Below are 18,873 nucleotides of genomic sequence, written 5' to 3'. Positions count from 1 at the left end.
AGAGTTTTAAAAGATTTGGTAGGTTGTTTGTCTTCATCTGTCTCTTTCCCAGCAGATGCACAGCCATGTAAGGTCTGGAGTCACCTGCACAGACAATGTCTCTTGTCCTCAGCACACCCTACTCCATTCCTTCAGGAGACACTTAGAGGTAGATGGCCACAGCTTCTTGTTGAGGGTAGAAGGTAAGAAAGAGAAAAAGGCCCCCGAAATGGAAGCCCAATTTAGACCAAAAACAGTTGGGGGTTGGAGCTGCGATTGCGGGAGACAGTGATATATTAGCCAGCAGGTGGTAATCGGCAGCACTGGGCTTGGAACAACACCGAGATTAAAGGCTGTCACTGGAGGAGAGTCCCTCAGAACTCAGAGCAGTCGGCTGGAAGCTTGAGGGCTCACAGGTAATGAACCCAGTTATGCTTCTCTGCTCAGTGCTTTCAAGAGGAAATCATCTTTGTCCCAGCTCCTGCCGTGGTCACGTGGCTGTCATTGGCTACGTGCTTCTCCCACTGGGCGGAGGAGGCTTAAAGGACAGGGTCTGAGAACCGTGATGGGGACAGAGCCCCTACCCTGCCCACCTCTCTGCCTCCACTCCCTACAGAAGGGTCATCTCTTCTCCAAACACTTGTGACAAATGAAACGACCCCTCAGCTCTCCACCACGAGGGCTGGAACAGAACTAGAGCCTGAAGTGAATGCTGAGCTGTGCTATGCTGGCTGCAGGACATGTGCACCCCCCACCAGCCATCAGAGAGGCTGTGTGGGTGCTGTCACCCTCTCCCTGTCGCCGGCAGTCCTCAAGGAAAGCAAATGATTAAAAATGACAGTAATTCAGAATGAGAGGGGGAAATAAGACCTCCTCTCCGCAAATTTGCAGAGAAGCAAAGTAAAGAGGAATGTCACACGTGTACCATGCTAATTTAACCTAACAGTTTCCTGCCAGATTTTTTGACAGCTTTGAAGAGCTGCTACAGCTTTCTCAAGTGTGGATCTGACCCTGTTACTTCAGTCGGTCTCTCTTGTACCTGCACAGTGGCCTGAAAGTTCACTCTTAGCCCCAAGACTGTTGGTCAACAAATCTGATTCCCCTACCCAAGAGAAGATCATGGCCTGGGTCAAGGCATGGCCTTTTTGGGGATGGGTAATTGTATTGTCAAGCAGCTTGTCATTTCCTAACAAAAGTTTCCGCTTTTAGCTCATCATCTCCTTATGCATGTTTTCAGATGTTCTCTGGGGGTCTCAGCACATTTAAAGGCTAATTATATAGTTAAAGTTAATTATTCATTCATTAACATTCAAGAAGCCCTTAACAAGCCATTGACTTGCACTGATGAATTAATGAAACCAGTGTGTGTGTGTGTGTGTGTGTGTGTGTGTGTGTATGTTGTGGAGATCTAGTCTAAAGTGTTGCTGAAAATTAAACATCTCTTTGATGACAACTGAATGTACTTTTTTAGGTTACATCAAAGCCTTCCTTGGAAGAGAAACACATCAGCCAGCAATTTAGGCCAGTCAGCATGTTGGGGCAACTGCAGAACAGTGGATGGGATTCAGGTCCACCTCTGCCAGCTCTGTGGTGAGGCCCCATTGTGAGACGTCTCTGAGCTTTCGTTTTCTTACTTGTAAGATGGGGTAAATAATACCCCTCTCACAAGATGGCTGTTGGATGGATGAAAACAGAAGGGAAGGTGTTTTGTAAATTGCGAATCCTGGTACAAATTCAGGAGGTTGTGGCAGTGAAGACGTTGTCAGGGAGCAGAGTTGGCCACTTGAAAAGGTATCTCTTTGGCTTGATTATTTTTAAGAACAAAAGACTCAGGAAGAAACGTTGACCTTCCCCCAACTGCCCAAAAGAATTTAAGATGGATGGCCTGTTCCAGGAAGGAGCTATCGCCATAGATAACTATAGTCTAATATAAACCAGGTGTGGTAGACAGGGAGGGACCTAGCAAGGCCTCGTGGATCAAAGTCCTCTCCAAGTTCCATTGTCATTACAAGGCATGGCAAGCCTTTGTTTACCAAACATTTGCTTTTCCCTCTCCATGTGAATTGCATTCCTCTTCTTTGAAGTCTGAAACCACTACTTCCAACATCCTTCTTTGTCTTTAGCTGAAGATGGTATTTAAGGTGGTGGTTTTGGCCATTTTGGCAAGTTATCCAGTTTTCCTGGGTTTCTCCCAGGTTATTAAATTTTATTTGATTTTTCTCCTGTTGATCTGTCTCATGTCAATTTAATTCTTAGACCAGCCAGAAGAACCTAGAAGGGTAGAAGAAAATTTCTTCCTCCCCTACAATGTCATTGTGCAAAGAAGCAATGGTGGTAAGGATCATCAACAAGCATCCAGACACAGGGCTATTGATGGGTGAAGGGCATTTGTGGGCCCAAGAAGTGGTACCACTGAGGCATGACAACCTTTGAAAGTGCCTGCTTGGGCAAGAGACACTCAATATGCACAGAAATTTTACCTTCCATGAGCACAGGATGGTCTAAAATTGGCTTTAGGAAAGTGGCCTAGAATCACGTTTTGACTCAGTTTGTGAATACAAACTTTAAAACCAGAATTATACCGACATTGATGTATTTTCACTAAGGAAGCATTTTTCAGGCCAAACTCCATTAAGCTAATTTAATTCCTAGATTGATGTCTCACATAGCATAGTTAAATTGTTTCCAGTTTTCTTGGAAACTATTTTCACTGGGATCAATTCTTTTGTGTCTAAATTTTATAAGGATTTGATTCATTGATCAGTGTTTGGACTACAACAAATTTTACTAATTTATAACTTCTGCTATTTTGAGTTTTCTTTTGTGGTTATTATTTCCACCAAGTCCAATTCTCCTGGGTTGAAATCGTGCAGAGATCCCACATTGGCCAAGAAAATTCGAGTCATCTACGGATTTTGAGTCAATAACAAATTTCACCCTGTATGCTTGAGCTGTTGTCTGTTGAATTGGTGTTGATTATTTCTACCAGTAATATTCACTGGGAATTGGGTGAAAAAGACGGATGGTTAATATTTATTTTTTAACTGAGAAAATTCTGAGTAATTTTGTAAGAGAGACAGAGAGAGGCAGAGAAGGAGGGAGGAAACAAAAAGGGGTGAGAAGGAGGGAGGGAAAGGTACAGATGGAAGTAGGCATCAAGTAAAACAGGAAGATGCTGAGAGGGAAAGAGAGAGAAGGGAAGGAACAAGAAAGAGAGAGTGAGGAAAAGATACAGAGAAGGAAGAAGAGTAAGACGCAGAAAGGGAGGGAATAAAAAGAGGGAGATAAACTTATAGGGAGAGACTAAGAGATGAAGAGGGAGGGAGGGAGAGAAGGAGGGAGAAAGAGACAGAGAGAACAAGAGCAAACACAAGAGATGCAGAGATGGGGTGCACACACTTTTCCTACTGACTAATAACCTCAAAAACAGGAAAGGGTTAAAATGATACAGCAAATCCTGCCTTTTTTCTGTTAAATTTAACATCAGAACCAAACTAGCCTGTCCAAAGAGTTGATAGGTCATGTAATGCAGTCTTTTAATTTTTCAGATGAGGAAACCGAGGCCCAGGTGTTCCACGGTCAGTGATACCAGATCAGTCTACTACTTGCCAAAGCAACGCACCTTCGGGGTGCCACTGCAGGGCTTCCCCAATCTGAGGGCAATCCTCAGATGGGATGTGGGGTCAGAGGAACAATACGTGGGATGTTGGGCAAGTCTGTGCACTTCTCTGAGCCTTGATTTCCCCATCTGACCAGAGGAAAAGAATCTCCCCCATGTGGTTGTACACTAGTTGGATGAAGTAATGGCTATAGATTTGCTTGGTGAATCATAAAGTGAATTCTAAAGCACGATGCAAATGCTATCCTTTCTTCACGCTACAACTCACGTTCTGACACAGGAGAAGTATTGATTCCTTCTGGAACATAAATCTGTTATTGAGTTCCTTAGAATACACTCTTCAAAGGTTGGGATCAGAGCTAACCTTTCTACTGCAAATCCCATGGTGCATCACACATTAGAAAGGATGCTCAAAAATGTTTGCTTTGTGCAGACTATTCTTGAAGGTTTACTATGTGCCAGACGCTGTGCTCTTTGCCTGCACATCTCATTTAATCCCTACAACACACTCCTCTGTGCAGGAACCAAAATTAGCATCATTTTGTAAAAGGGAAAACTGGGTCTAAGAGGTTAATTAACTTGTCCAAGGTCCCACAGCTGGACCTTATCAGAGATGGAATTCCAATCCAGGATGCTTAGTTTATAAGCACCATATCACACTGCTGGTGGTGATGCTGCTGAACTTGTCACACACCAGGAGCCAAAGACAGGGACTCTCAAAGGCTGGAAAACATATGAAAATGAAAGAGAGAATGGGAAAAGAATCAACACTGGATAAAACCCTATTATGTGTCAGATCCAGTGTGGGGTACTTTCCCTAAGTCAATTCATTTAATTCTCAAAAGAATTGCAGGAGACAGGATTTTAAAGATGAGGGAAATAAGCTCAGAGAGGTTATTTAATTTGCCAAAGGTCACACGGCTAGTAATTATCAGAGCCAGGATGTGAAGCTAGGTATCTCTCACTTCAAAATCCACGTTCTGCACCAAGAGCCACTCAGAAAAGAAATGTCAATCAATCAATCAATTGGCTGAATAAGACTAAAGTTTTCAAGAAAGTATGAATACTTCGACCCAGATATTCTACTTCTAGCTATCACTCCTAAGAACTACTTGCAGAAACGCACAGAGTGACTCATCAAGGCTTTTTAACATAGCCACGTGACTAATATACCCCTTGAGGGAAACGGTTAATAAACTGTGATGTATGCATACCATGGAATTGTTTCCAGCAGTCAAAGAGAATGAAGGCAAAAGACACCTACAGATACGGAAAGCTCTTCAAAACATATTATTAATTGAAAACCAAACTGTGACACACTGCATAGTTTGATAGCATCCCACAAAATGAAATTTTGTAATTGTGTGTGGACATATAAATATATGCAACAGCATATAACAATGCCCAGGAGAAATGGCACGTATACCAAACAAATAACAGTGCTTACCTGGTGGGGGGTTTGGGATTGGGACACAGTCAAGCGGATGTTTATTTATCTGCATTTTTGATCTTTTACCATGGTAATATATTTTTTGATGAGGAGCAATACAGCATAGTGGTTAAGGGCATAGATGCTAGAGCCAGTTCAAATCCTAGCTCTGAAGCTTACCAGCACTTTCCTAAGCAGGTCACTTAACCTCTCTGCACGACTGTTTCTCTGTGTATACAATGGAGATGACGGACATGCCAACCACATGGGGTGGCTGTGAAGTTTAAATGAGGAATTATAGGTAAAGTGCTTATACCAGCTCCTGGGACTAAACAGAGATTAGGAGGCAGGGATGGAGAAGGCACAGGAAACCAGCCAGGATAATAATCACATCCCCTGATGGTGGAGGTTCACACGAAGAACCCGTATTGCATGCATGTGCACTGAGCATCAGGGTGGAATATAGTGTCATGCCCTGCAGCACATATTCAGATGGAGCACTGAGCCGTGAGGCCTCTCCCCTGGCCCCTAGACGCTGGAGGAGAGCCCTCTCCATTAGTGCTGACATTGGATACCTGTAGAAGATGGTGTTGGGGAAAGCACACTGTAACCTAGGTGAGTGTAGCGGGTTGAATAATGTCACCCATAAAATTCATATCCACCCAGAACCTCAGAATGTGACCTTATTTGGAAATTGGGTGTTTGCAGACATAATTAGTTAAGGATCTCAAGATGAAATCTTCCTGGATTTAGGTGGGCCTTAAATCCAATGACTTAGAAGAAGAATCCCTTAGAAGAAGAGGAGACAAACAGGGGAGAAGCCCATATGGAGATGGAGGCAGACACTGGAGTGATGTGGCCACAAGCCAAGGAATGCCTGGAGCCACCAGAAGCTGGAAGAGGCAGGAGGGATCCTCCCCTAGAGCCTTCAGAGGGAGGGTAACCCTGCTGATGTGTTGATTTCGGACTTCTGACCTCCAGAGCTGTGAGAGAATAAATTTCTGTTGTTTTGAGCCCCCAAGTTTGTGGTCATTTGTTATGCAGCCAGAGGAAACTGCTACAGTGGGGAAACCTGAGGTGCGGTACCTGACTTCCCATCACCCCTCCACCTGCATCTCTCCCAATGGAAGGAGGCTGGACTTGCCAGGGCAGAAGCAGCTGTTAAGGGCTGGCGCCAAGCAATTAGCATGGGGTGTGAATGGTATCACCCAACCTGTGCCAGAGGCCTCCTGTGGCTGGGCTAGCCCGGCACCAGGAAAACTCACTCCTCCCCATCGCTTCTGGAGCAAGACATTGGCAAGAAGACTCACAGGGCTTATGCCTTAACACCCTCACCGTTCCAGCACCTGGGTCCATGGGAACATTTCCACAGGGGAGAGACGGGAAGAACACTGCTGAGATTTTCCAAATCTGAGCTGCTGATGGATAAGAGTATTAGCTGGCCTGGTTCTAGGCCCCACTACCTCATAACAGAGATCCAGCCCTTCCCAGAACCGTTCGCTTGTCAGGACAAGCAGAGAGTCAGCACATCATGGGAAGAAAGGGATGTTGGGTTAAGTCTGAATGCCGGCTCTGCCACTCACTTAACCTTTGCACAAGTTGCTTCTGCTCCCTGAGCCTCAGTTTCCTCTTCTGTAAAATGGAGAGAACACCTTTTGGCAGAGTTGAATCAGGATGAAAAGAGATCGCATATGTGAAGTCCTCATGCGAGTTCAGCAATCAGTAAGAGGTGATCCCTAAGGAGGTGGAATCTGCCAGGAGCTCCTGCTTCTTCTGTCTCCACAGGAGGAATCGCCTCATTACGTGTCCCAATATAAGGAACACATCCTTTTTTCATGTGTTTTCCCCTGTGAATTCCTTTCTTTCCCCCATCTCAAGGGAAGGAGAAATATTGCCCCTTTTTAAAGCAGCAGTAAGGCTTTCAAAGGAAAAGGAGACATTTTCAAGTATGAACAAAATTGGTTCTGGGTTTTATATAATAGTGGGCACTTAGAAACAAGCTAATTGTACAACGTTATGAGAACGTTCATATTTATTATTTTAAGTTGTGACTCAAAGCGTGGGCTCCAGAGCAAGTGTGACCCCGGACAAGCTACTTAATCTCTCCGTGCCTATTTCCTCGATTGTTGATGGAAATCACGATAGTCACTGTCTCCTAAGGTTGTTATGAGGCTTAAATAAGATAATGCAGGCAAGACATTAAACACAGTACCCGGCACATAGGTAAGCTCCTAATAAATGTTATATGTTAGTTAGAAATGCCTCCCTTAGTTGCCTAAACAATTCAGGTAGTTTATTCAAACTGCAGTAGAATAAGGTGAGAACATATGGACAAAGCAATTTGAGTTAAGTGAATTCAGAGGTGGAATAGTAACTAAGCCCTTAGGCAAAGTCAGGGAGCAGCTACTCGGGCTGTAAGCTCTCCACAATTGCTGACAGAGGATCATAAATTAAGCTCGGAATAATATAGAAGTCCAAGCAAAAAGAAAACTATCAGTCGTTTCAGGAATTGAGTTGTCCACAAAATACAAGCATGCCTTAAAGTGATGAAGAACAATGCTGTTCATGGTACAGAAGTCTGCGAGATGATGTGGGACCATCTGAACCAATTGGTCTGCAATAACAACATGGCAAGCTTTCCAAAATAACTGTTCCTTGTAGGCCCTTCCTCCGGCAGTCAAGATATGATGAAAATGCAGAGCAGTAAAAGTTAAATTAATTGATGTTCCTTTAGCTCATTGAAATATCACCTAGTCACTAAATATGAAAAATGTCCAACAAAACAGTACACATTTAACAAGAAAAGCAAAACACGGATTTGCATATACACCAATTCAACATGTGTAAATTGTATAAACATGGGCAAAAACACCAGAAATGCAGGAAGAAATGAAGCATTATGTTCAGAAGAAACTTTTTTCTGATTGTTATAAGTAATACTTTTGTTGCAGAAAATCTGTTAAATATAAAAGGATGTAGAGACCATAATCCTAATCGCCTAGCTATATTTCTGACAACATTTTGATATATTTCATTGTGGCCTCCTTTCTTCCTCTCTCTCTCCTTCTCTTTCCATCTCTGAGTTTACAGTATTGAGACCCCACTTTATCCAATTTTCCCCCCAGTTTTTCTATTTTCAACACTTTATGTGTGGCCTTGAAAATGCTTTAACATTGTTTTAATGGAGTTTAACAGAAATAATTCCAAGTACAAAAAAAGACGTCTGTGCTTTCCTGAGTTTTTATTAAGGAAAAATCCCTAACTCTATGATGTGGTAGCAATTATATTTGAGCTTCATTTGCAGTGTGGGGGTGGATCTCAGAAACCAGGTCATTGTCGATCTGATTTTCTGTAGATATGACGTTATCCCATTTAGGAGAACAGCTCACTGAACTCTGGTCTCTATGCCTGCTTTCCAACTCAGCAGCTGAAAATGAACCCTCTGAGTTTGATTCTGCTTGACTGATAAAATATAGCTAATAAACCTGCTCAGATGGCATCTTTGGAAGAACTTGCTCTGCAAAGCAACTAAACATCAATGAGGATCCTTATACCTTCCTGGTCTACCTTTGCCTTGACAATTTCAACATCCCTGGACCAGTTTCTTTTGAGGATGGAAATGAGCATGCTGTGATCCTATCAACTCTCAGATTGTCAATTAATAAGTATATATTATGCACAATATTAAATATGCATATATGTGAATATATATAATATATAACTTCAGTCTCCAATTCTCCCCTGAGCTCTAACCTCACCCATCCAACTGCCTAGCCGGCATTGCCAAGTGAGGAGGCAAGTCTAACTCCCACATTTAATAATTCTACAATGTAGTCACTTAGTTAAATAGCCTGTTGGGTAATTAGTTAACCTCTTGGACCTTCAGGTTCTTCATCTCTTAAAGAGGAGAATAATGGTCCCCAGCTCATAGGAGTCTTGTGAGAATTAAATGAGATTATGCTCAGGGCTGCGTCTCACAAATTGTTAGGTCTCAATAAATGCAGAGATGCTATGGGAATATGATGATATTGTCCCAAAGGCACTTCCAACTTAACATGCCTAAACCTTCCTCCACGCCTCCACTCATTCTGTGTCCTCCTCCTGAAATGCCCTTCCTCTTCCTTGTTCTGTCCAGGCCAGACAGAACACCATCTCTCAGTATTCAACTAGTTAACCTCTCAAAGCCCACGGACCACCTACAAGTGCTAATAAAACGTGGATTCCTGAACCCCGTAGGCTTTGAGAACCTGTGTGCTGGACTAGGGGTTCAACGCTCACCTTTACTGTGAAGACAGCTCTGACGCTTGCAGGTTGAAATGACCATGCTCTCCTTTATTTTTACAGACACATCATTGAGGACAATCTGAGCTGTGCAGAAAAATGCTTGTTGGTCAAAAGTCAACCCTCCCTTCCAATTCTTCTCTTCAACTACTCAATGTAAAGGAAGCCAAAAGACGCTTGTCTGTTTCCTGACGTCGCTGGGTTGGAAATGAAATCAGATAGGGGACTGGGGGTACCTGATGGCTAAACATTGATGTTTCTTAAGGAAATTGGGACTTTTTCATAAATTTTTATACACATAATTGTACATGAAAATCAGTTAAAATAAAAAAAACACAAACCGTCCCACTGTCTTGAAATAGTAGGCTCGTTGGAGTCCCAGGGATGTTGATCGTTGAATTTAAATCTGGCATAAACGCTATGCTTGCAGTTTGCCCACTTGCCAAAACTGCTTGGAGAACATTGGCTTTTGATGACTGAGCATTTGTAAGTCTAAATCCATCTCCACTCATTTCAGCTTCAGTTTCCTCCTCTACAGCAGATGTTCTCAACGTTTGACTGGTGTGCATCAGAATCACCTGAAGAGCTTGTTAAAGCATGCAGATCTCCAGGCCCATGCCCCCAGATATTCTGATTCTGTTGGCTCAGGGAGGCTCAGGAATCCACATTTTCATTAGCACCCCTACCAATTCAGACTCAGGCTACAATTTGAGAAACATCGATCTAGAAACCTGGGGTCACAAACTGCTCATCCACCATTGGTTCAGGAGAGCCCCACATATCACAACAGATCTATTCCTGAAAAATCCTATCTTTGTCCATGTTTGCATGTCAGATCCTATTTTCTCAGTGATTTACTTGACAATTTCTGGAATGGTTTATCTCCATTTATTATAAATTTCAATAAACAATGAAACTTAACTTAGTTTCAAGTTTCTCTCTGCCTAGCTCTTCTTAAAGCAATTATGGATCCCAAAGATTAGCGTTTGGTTGGTCTACTCTTTATATGGCGTCTCAATAAAATGTGTTTATCAGACTCCTTCAGAACAGTAGTTTTCAAACTTTAGCATGGATCAAAATCACCTGGAGTAGGAGGATGCTTGTTAAATGCAGATTCACAGGCTCCATCACTAGAGACGAGTTCCTGTGTTGGGCCCAGAAACTTGCATTTTAATAAGCAACCATGTGATTCAGGCGCAGCTGGCCCACTGGCCAGGCGTGGAGATGCCCAGCTTTGGAGAATTATTCTAAATCCTTTCTGCAAAACTGACAGCCATTTATATATGTGGCTTGTCTGGATTCTGTATTTTGGAAAGTTCTAAATAAGTGTTCAAGTGTTCAATACGAATAAAAGAATCTTAGAACTATTTCAGAGATTAAAGCCCTTTCACTTTTTAGATGGGGAAACTGAGGCTCAGAGAGGTGACATGACTTGTCCAAGGCCACAGCTAGCTAATGATAGAGCCTAGACTCAGACCAAGTTGGGACTCTCATTTGACCATAATCCAAAACCCCCTCTTGTGTTCCCGGCTCTCTCAGGAAATTATAACCCCTAAAGAAAGCTCCCCATTTCACCAACCCTGGTGCATATGCACACATCTTCATGAAGCAACAGATGCTACTGAGAATTGTGGCGGGGAGAGGTGGAACCCAGCAGCTGAACTGCCTGCTCTGGGTTTTCTAAGTCAGGGCTGGCTGGATTTTAGGGCATCAGGGGTCATATAGGGAATGCCCTGAGGTTTAACAATTCAGGAGCAGATGGGGCACCTCCCTCTACCTTGCTGAGAAAAAGAAACTTCTAGAGATGATGTACATGGTGAAGGAGGAGAATGACTGTTTTTTAAAGCTGGGTGGTGGGTACACAGAATTTCATTTTATTATTATTATTGCTTAAACAATATGAGAATTCCCTCATGATATTGATTCTTGTAAAATTATTTTATAATACATTTTATATTTTAAAATAATATATTTCATAATGAAAAATTAAACAAAGAAATGAGATGTAAGAGGGAAGAAAAAGACTACTAAATGTGGTGAAGTAGACACTTGAAAGACAGAAATCTCATAGTGGGATGATGAGCAGACATGATCAACAGAAAGAGTTTGTCAGATCTTGGTGCAGTTCTGTAGCGACGGTTCTCAAATTTTGTTTCTCACAATCACCTGACGAGTTAGAATCATATTTCATACAATACACCAAGAAAACTTCCAAGTATTAAAAATGCAGCCAAAACAGAAGAAAACAAGACAAAATTATTTTGTAATCTCAAAGTGCAGAAGGACTTTTGAATTATGACTCAAAATCCAGAAGCCATAAAAAAAGATTGATAGATTTGACTACAAAAAATAAAAATCTGCATGGAAAAAAATATCATCCTTAAGCTCAAAAGACAACAGAAAACTGGGAAGAACATTTATAATCACACCAGAAATAAAGGGCTCATTTCTCTGATACATAAATTAAGAAAAAGACCAACAAGCCAACAGAAAAAATAACAAAAGTTTTCAAAAAAGGAATTGCAGAGGGCTTTTAATTATGTATGAAAATACAGTAAACATTTACTGATGATAAGAAAGGTGCAAATTAAAATATACTGCAGCACATGTTTTATCTATTATCTTAAAATTTTAGAAGATTGATGACATACTGTGTTGGCATGGATTTTGGGGAGAGAGGCATTGTCATACATTGATGGGGTAAAAGTGAATTTCCTTTGGAAGGAAATTTGTCAATGTCTGTCAAAATTACCATCATCTGTAGTCTTTGACTCAGCATTTCACTAAATCCATTCTACATTGGCTGTGACACACATACACAAGGATATTCATTGCAGTATTATTTGCAACAGGAAAAGATTGAAAGCAACCTCAATATCCATCAATAGGGGACTGACTAAATACCATATGGTACATTCACACAAGGAACGACTATGAATCTGTACAAAATAACTTTGTAGCTGTTTATGCATTGATCAAGAAAGATCTGGAAGGATACACACAAAGCTAGTAAATGTGGTTACTGTGGGGGGATTACTAGGCAGATGAGGAACAGTGTGGAAGCAAGGTTCTTCACTGTTTATCTTTTTATATGATACTTTTTGATTTTTGAATCATGTAAATGTATTATCTATTCAAAATTTAATGAATTTAAATAATTAACCGGGGAGCTGTTAAACATGTAAGGAGTTTCCCCCAACATTAACCCCAGTGAAATGGAATCTCCAGGAATGAGCATTTCCATGCCCTCACCCCTAAGGGTGTATGGAGGTATTTCTTTAAAAAAAAAAGACTCATGCCCCTTTAGCTCTAGTTTCTGAGTTCAAAGGAACATTGTGAAGCATCCCCCACATGGGAGATTGAGTGGAGAGCAAACACACCATCTGCTCAAGTTTGCTAAGATGGATGTTATGATTATTATATGGCTTCCAGAAAACAATTTGTACAGTTTATGGCCAGGGATGGTTTTCATTTCTCTACTCCTTTTTGTTCACATTAAAAAAAAATTGAAAAAGAAAGAAACAGCCCATTTTGTGCTCTGGGTGACTGATGGATGAAGAGGGGGCCAGCCAGGCTTCAACCACCGCTTCTAACCATTGTCATCCGCATTTGTACTCATGGTCTATCCAACGCAACAGTACGTGTTGATGAAAAGACCACAGTGGAAACAAACAAACAAAACCCCATTTCCATGGCTAAGCTGGAAAGTCATCAAAATTTTCTGGTATCTACTAAAATGGAACATACATACATACACACATTCTATAGCTTAGCAATTCCAGTCTTAGGTATAAACCAAGAGAAATGAATTCACAACAAGCCATGTTCAAGAATGCCCATAGAAGCAACACTCATAATAGCCCCGCATGGGAGGCTACCCAAATATTCATCGAGATTAGAAGAGATGACTGAATTCATGGTATCTTCCCACAATGAAATTCTATACCACAATGGGAATAAAAGAGCTGGAATGACATGCAACAATCTCACCAACAGAATCTTGAGCCAAAAGAAGACAAAAAAGAAAACATGCAGTATGGTTTTATTTATGTGTTAGAATAACAGGCCAAAAGGATCTATGGTTTAGCAGTGAGGACGGTTGGCAGAAGACAGTGATTGGAAGAGGGTGTGGTGGCGGGGGGTGGTTTCTGGAGATTGGTGACGTCTTGTTAATTGACCTGGATGGTCAGTTTTTACAAAGTCATCAAGCGGTATACTTCATATTTGTACTTTTCTGCATTTTTGTTATGCTCTATCTAATAAAAAGTTTTGAAAAATCATTCCAAGCCAGAATGAGCAGTGTGTGAATGAGTTTTGATAAGTAATGGTTTCAACTTGTAAGTAATGTTGTTCTAGCGCCTGGTGAGATACCAAAGAGATTCCAAAGAGACTGGAAGGACAAAATGCTACTAGCCGGAGCTTCTGGGAAATTATGCAGAGATCCAGGCTTGATGGATTAGAAGGGGCCCCCTCTGCCCCACCAAACACATAGAAGCAGCAAGGCCTTCGCAATGGGCCTGCAGAGCAGCCACAAGGAAAAGGCTGTAGATTAAGCTGCAAGGAGAATGCCCTGAAATCACATTTCACGAGTCAGGAATCCCCGACCACTGAGATGGTCCACGTAAGCTAATTTCCTGGATAAGCCAAACTTTCCTCATTAAACAACTCCTTCATTTAAAAAAGAATCATTTGTAACAGAACCCTTTCAAAAATGCATTTCACACATCCCTGACTTCGAAGAGTTCACGACGTAGAATTGAATGTTTACACCAAGTAACAACACTAGCAATTTGGTCCTGTGTGCCAGGCACTGTCCAAAATGCTTTCTAGGAAATTTGCTCTCTTAATCCTCACAAAACCCCTATGAATTAGGTCGTATTATTCTTCCTGTTTTACATATAAGGCTGTGAGCAATTAAATAACTGTCTAGGTGATAACAGCTCAACACAAGGTTGACATAAGGGAAGCCATATTGTAAAAAAGAAGCCATATTGTAACTTTGAATGACCTCTGACTAACCCAGCTGGGGTATGCACCCTTCAGAAGATAAACCTGCTCTGTAGATTTTATGACCCCTGCTTGTGTATGTACTTCCCAGCTGTGAGTTCTTTTGAGTTCCTTAGGAATGTGATGACCCCAGGCAGAGAGTCTATGCTGATAGCCATGATCAATGACAACTGAAAGATCTGGTTTGGCGATTCCCAGTCTGTAACACAGGAGGGTCAACTTTCCTATCCCCCTCCCCTATAACCCACTGGGCTATATAACTGCTTCAAGATTCTGTGCCCCCTTAAGATGGTTCTTTAGGACACTAGTCCCCCATCTTCTGATTTGCTAGCTTATGGCTTAATAAATGCCCTTTCTCAGCCACCATCTTGCCTCTTGACACTTGGCTTTTGCCTTGCAGCGGGCAGACCATGCCCTGTGTGCAGTAACACAGGGTCATGTAACAAATAACAGCAGGGAGAGGGGAAGCACCTCTAGCTCCATAGCCTACACTCCTACCCACTGCGCTGTCTTTTCTTTACAGCTTCTGGGATTTCATGCAGGCCACACTACGCGATGCCAGCAGGTGGACAGGAGCCTTAGTTGCATCTTTACAGAGATGGAGTTCTCATTACTTTTCTCTCCACATTGCCTTTCTCCTTCATCAGTTATGCTATTAATTTTCACAGAAAGCTACACCCCCGGACTCCTACCTAAAATCAGATAAAAATCTATACCACTTTGTTTTCACCACTTTAAATAAACTCTCCATCTCCTTAGATCTTTCTATTTGGCTAAAACATCCCATGGAGTTGGACCAACTTCTTTACCAGTTTAAGAAACCCTTCTGTTTGCATTTCAAAGTGTCCTGGATTTGCTTTTCCTTAACACGACTCAGAAGGAAGCCCGTGATGCTCATCAGATTAACAAAAGCAGCCCTGATTGGGGGCCATCTTGACTGTAGCCACTCTCCAGAAAACAGAACAGTGGGGGCAGATAAGCACGCAGAGAGTCACTTTCTGTAAGGTTTATCAGCTGGCAGTCCTGCGGAGAAAAAGAAACCACCATCCTTACCCTGTTTTCAGGCTGACCAAGGCGTCTTCCACTCCCTTCTGATTAAATTTGGTCATGTACTGATGCATGTAGGGGTAGTTATTCCGAATGTTTCTCTCCGTACTGCCGTTGGGCACCGTGCCAAATCGAAAAGGTGGGGAGTAGTCGTGAGGTCTCTGAAACTGGAGACAGAGAGAGAGGAAGAAGAAGGAGGAGGAGGAAGAGATGGAGAAGAAGAAGTCAGCCATGGTTCTGTCTTGTGTCAGGAGTTAAACGTATGCATGCATTAGCACAAGATGGCAAAAAGACGTCTTTGTGTTTCCTTTCTACTTCATCACATCTTCCACTGGTCTGTGAGCTCCAGGAGGTTGGAAACAGTGCCTGTCTAGTTCCGTACTCCTCCCCAGGGCCTGGTTGGGTGCGAAACAGATATTTGTTGGATTAAATTTCTCAGCACCTTTATAGAGATGAACCTAGTGGTAGGCATACAGGCAGCGCTCAGGAAATCTCAACTGAGCTGGAATTAAGGCATCACTTTAGTTCAGTTCATTTATCCACCTTATAATGAAATTTTCTGTGATCCCCACCAATCACTCCCTTCTCTGACCTCCATTTACAGTCACCTTCACTTCACTCAGAAAATGATGAAGGGGAGCAGAATTTGCCACCCCAAAATATGCTTCTTTGGAATTAGGGTTATTTTAGGCTGGTTATTTTTAAGAAACAGCAAACACAGGAGAAGCTCTGAAAACCAAGTAGAAGTTAACCCTTTGTAAGAGAAATTTACGGATATTAGGGAAACATCCATTAGTAAGGGAGTCTTCCTCTCTGTACCTGGAAGAAGCTGACCAAATCTCTAAAAACTCTCAGCAACGGAGAAGGCAATGACTTAAATCTACATAACAACCATATCCTTGTTTACTGTGCTTTTCCTGGTCACCCCCCATAACTGCACGCCCCTCACTCCCACCAGCTCCCAACATCTTCTTTTGTCTTTAGGTGAAAATGGTATTCAAGACGGTGGCTTGGGCCATTTCAGAGAGTTACTCAGTTTTCCTGAGTTGCTCCCATGTATACAGGAGGTATACACGTTATTAGACTTCTGTTTTCCTCCTGTCAATCTGTCTTTTATTACGGAGGAGTCTTAGCCAAGAACCTAGAAGGGTAGAGGGAAAATTATTTTTCCTCCCCTACAATGACTATATGTTGCCATTCACCCATTCTCCACACTCATTCATTCATACATGCATGCATGCAATACTTATTGGGGGCTTCACATATCCCAGGCATAATGCCATGCTCCATGAATGTTTGTGGAGCCAAAATCCCTACTAACCAATAGCTTCCCAATAGGGATACCCATGTCTTGTATGGCTCTCAAGCCTCCATAAAGGCTCGTTGTCCAGTCTTCATTAGTCTTCCCTGATTACCTGATACTGTCTGTTCACAACCTCAGTGTTTGGGGCAACCCAACCAGATTAGGAGTCAAGAGAACTGAGTCTGAGTCCCAGAAACACAGTTAACATCTACAGAAAGCACAAGGCAATGGTTACAGGTGTGAGCTCAGATTTACAGATTACAAAATCAAGTTTATCACCGTGGGACCTTAGATAAGTTACTTCACTTCACACTGCTTCCATTTATTTTCCATCTGTACAGTGGGAAACGTGTCACTACGGATACCAGTTCAACACAAGGTTGACATAAGGGAAGCCATATTGTGGAAAAGAAACCATATTGTAATTTTGAATGACCTCTGATTAACTGGATATGCACCCTCCATGAGATATACCCGGCCCCTCCCAGCTGTGATAAGATGATAACTTTGTTCTTTTGAGTTCCCTAGGAATGTGATGACCCCCAGAGAGATATTCTATGCTGACAGCCAGGACAATTGAAAGATCTGGTGTGGCAACTCCCAGTCTGTAACACCAGAGGGTCAACATTCCTAATCCCCTCCCCTATAACCTATTGGCCTATATAACTGCTTCAAGATTCTGTGCCCCTCTTAAGATGCTATTTTAGGATGCTGGTCTACCATCTTCCCATTTGCTAGCTTATTACTTAATAAAATGCCCTTCCTCTGCCACCATCTTGCCTCTTGACGATTGGCTCTTCTCTTGCGGTGAGCAGATCATGCCCTTTGTGCAGTAACACTACGTCCCTTGTAGGATCAATGGGAAGATCTAAAATTATAATGTTTTTCAAGTAATCAGAATAGTGCCTGGAACAGAGTAAGCACTCAAAAATAAAATTATTACTTCTTTTCATTTTTACTATTATCATTGGCAAAAAAAGTAACCGGGGCCACATTTCCATATGAAATATGAAATTCTAGAACCAGAAAGTAATGATAATAATGTCTAACAGTTTTTGAGGACTTGCTTGGAGCCAGCACTATGCCAAGAGCTTTACAAATGTTGGCTCATTTAATCCTCACAACAACCCTGTGAGGTAGCTAATCTTAGAGGCTCCATTTTACAGATGAGGAAACGGAGGCTAAGAGAGGTTATGTGACCTATTTAAGATTACACTACTTGCAGGTAGTGGCCCGGAATTCAAACCTAGATATGCCTGACCACAGGCTAAGGTTTGAACTCCATCGTTTCTCAGAGACCACTGCTAGTGACCCCTCTTCTTTTAGAAGTGAGGGCTTTGCGACCCAGAGAGGGAAAATCCATGGCAGAACCAGGGCTAGAATCCAGAAGTCTCTCAGACTTCCAGGCCAGCCTGTCTTCCCAGAACTGAGAACTGCCGGAGAAATTGTCCAAGTTTACCCAAGAGTCAGACCAACCAGAAACATTATTCTTTTTTCCAGACTCACACTTCACTTCACTGTTAATTAAAATTTCCAGTTGAAAACCATTTCCCCTAAATTAGGCACGCTGCCGCCTAATAAGCAGCCGCAACCAGATTTGGGGGAAATGGCCATACATTGTCCAAATGAGATTCTCCCGCTGGGTGCCTTAGTTGTGACGAGTGTGAGTGCGTGTGTGTGATTGTGTGTATGCATGAACAGTAAAATGCTCTTTACACTCACACTGGCGAGCAGAGCCTCAACTCATCAACCAAAGAGGAGGAGGCACGAGCTCAGGCTCGTTTGCTAGGCAGCTGCTGTTCTGGGGGACAGAGGTAACAGTGCGGTCCATAAATCTAGTTGTAGCAGCCACTCCCATTTTCCAGAGCACCCGGAGATGGCCTATTTCACTAAACGCCTTCCACTTCACTCCCCATCTGTCGCCAAGGAGCTACATGGCTCTTTTCGATTCCGTTTCTTCCTTGCCTCTGGTTTGCACAGCGATACAGATATTCAGCCTCAGTGATGAATTTCCATACTTCTCTGGCCTGGATGGTGCCTCACCCACACAAAATTCAGCCCAGCACCAAGATCCAGGAACCTTTCCCCCTAAACTAAATGCTATCAAACTTCTTAAAGCATGACTCACAGTACATTTTCCATCTCCACCCAGTAAACACACACACACACACACACACACACACACACACACACACACACACACGTATG

The 18,873-nt window shown here is 42.4% G+C and overlaps 1 protein-coding gene across 1 annotated transcript in view; it reads right to left on the bottom strand.

Moving 5' to 3' along the window:
* The window catches only part of GRIN2A (glutamate ionotropic receptor NMDA type subunit 2A), a 132,888-nt gene that overhangs the window by 37,285 nt on the left and 76,730 nt on the right, over positions 1-18,873 (bottom strand). The window contains exon 8 of the mRNA XM_058568880.1: positions 15,369-15,529. Coding sequence (XP_058424863.1) covers positions 15,369-15,529 — 161 coding nt within the window. The remainder of the gene's footprint in view (positions 1-15,368; positions 15,530-18,873) is intronic.

Source organism: Diceros bicornis, chromosome 26, assembly GCF_020826845.1.
Source record: "Diceros bicornis minor isolate mBicDic1 chromosome 26, mDicBic1.mat.cur, whole genome shotgun sequence".
NCBI classification, from domain to species: domain Eukaryota; kingdom Metazoa; phylum Chordata; class Mammalia; order Perissodactyla; family Rhinocerotidae; genus Diceros; species Diceros bicornis.
This window is presented reverse-complemented; position numbering and strand designations above follow the sequence as displayed.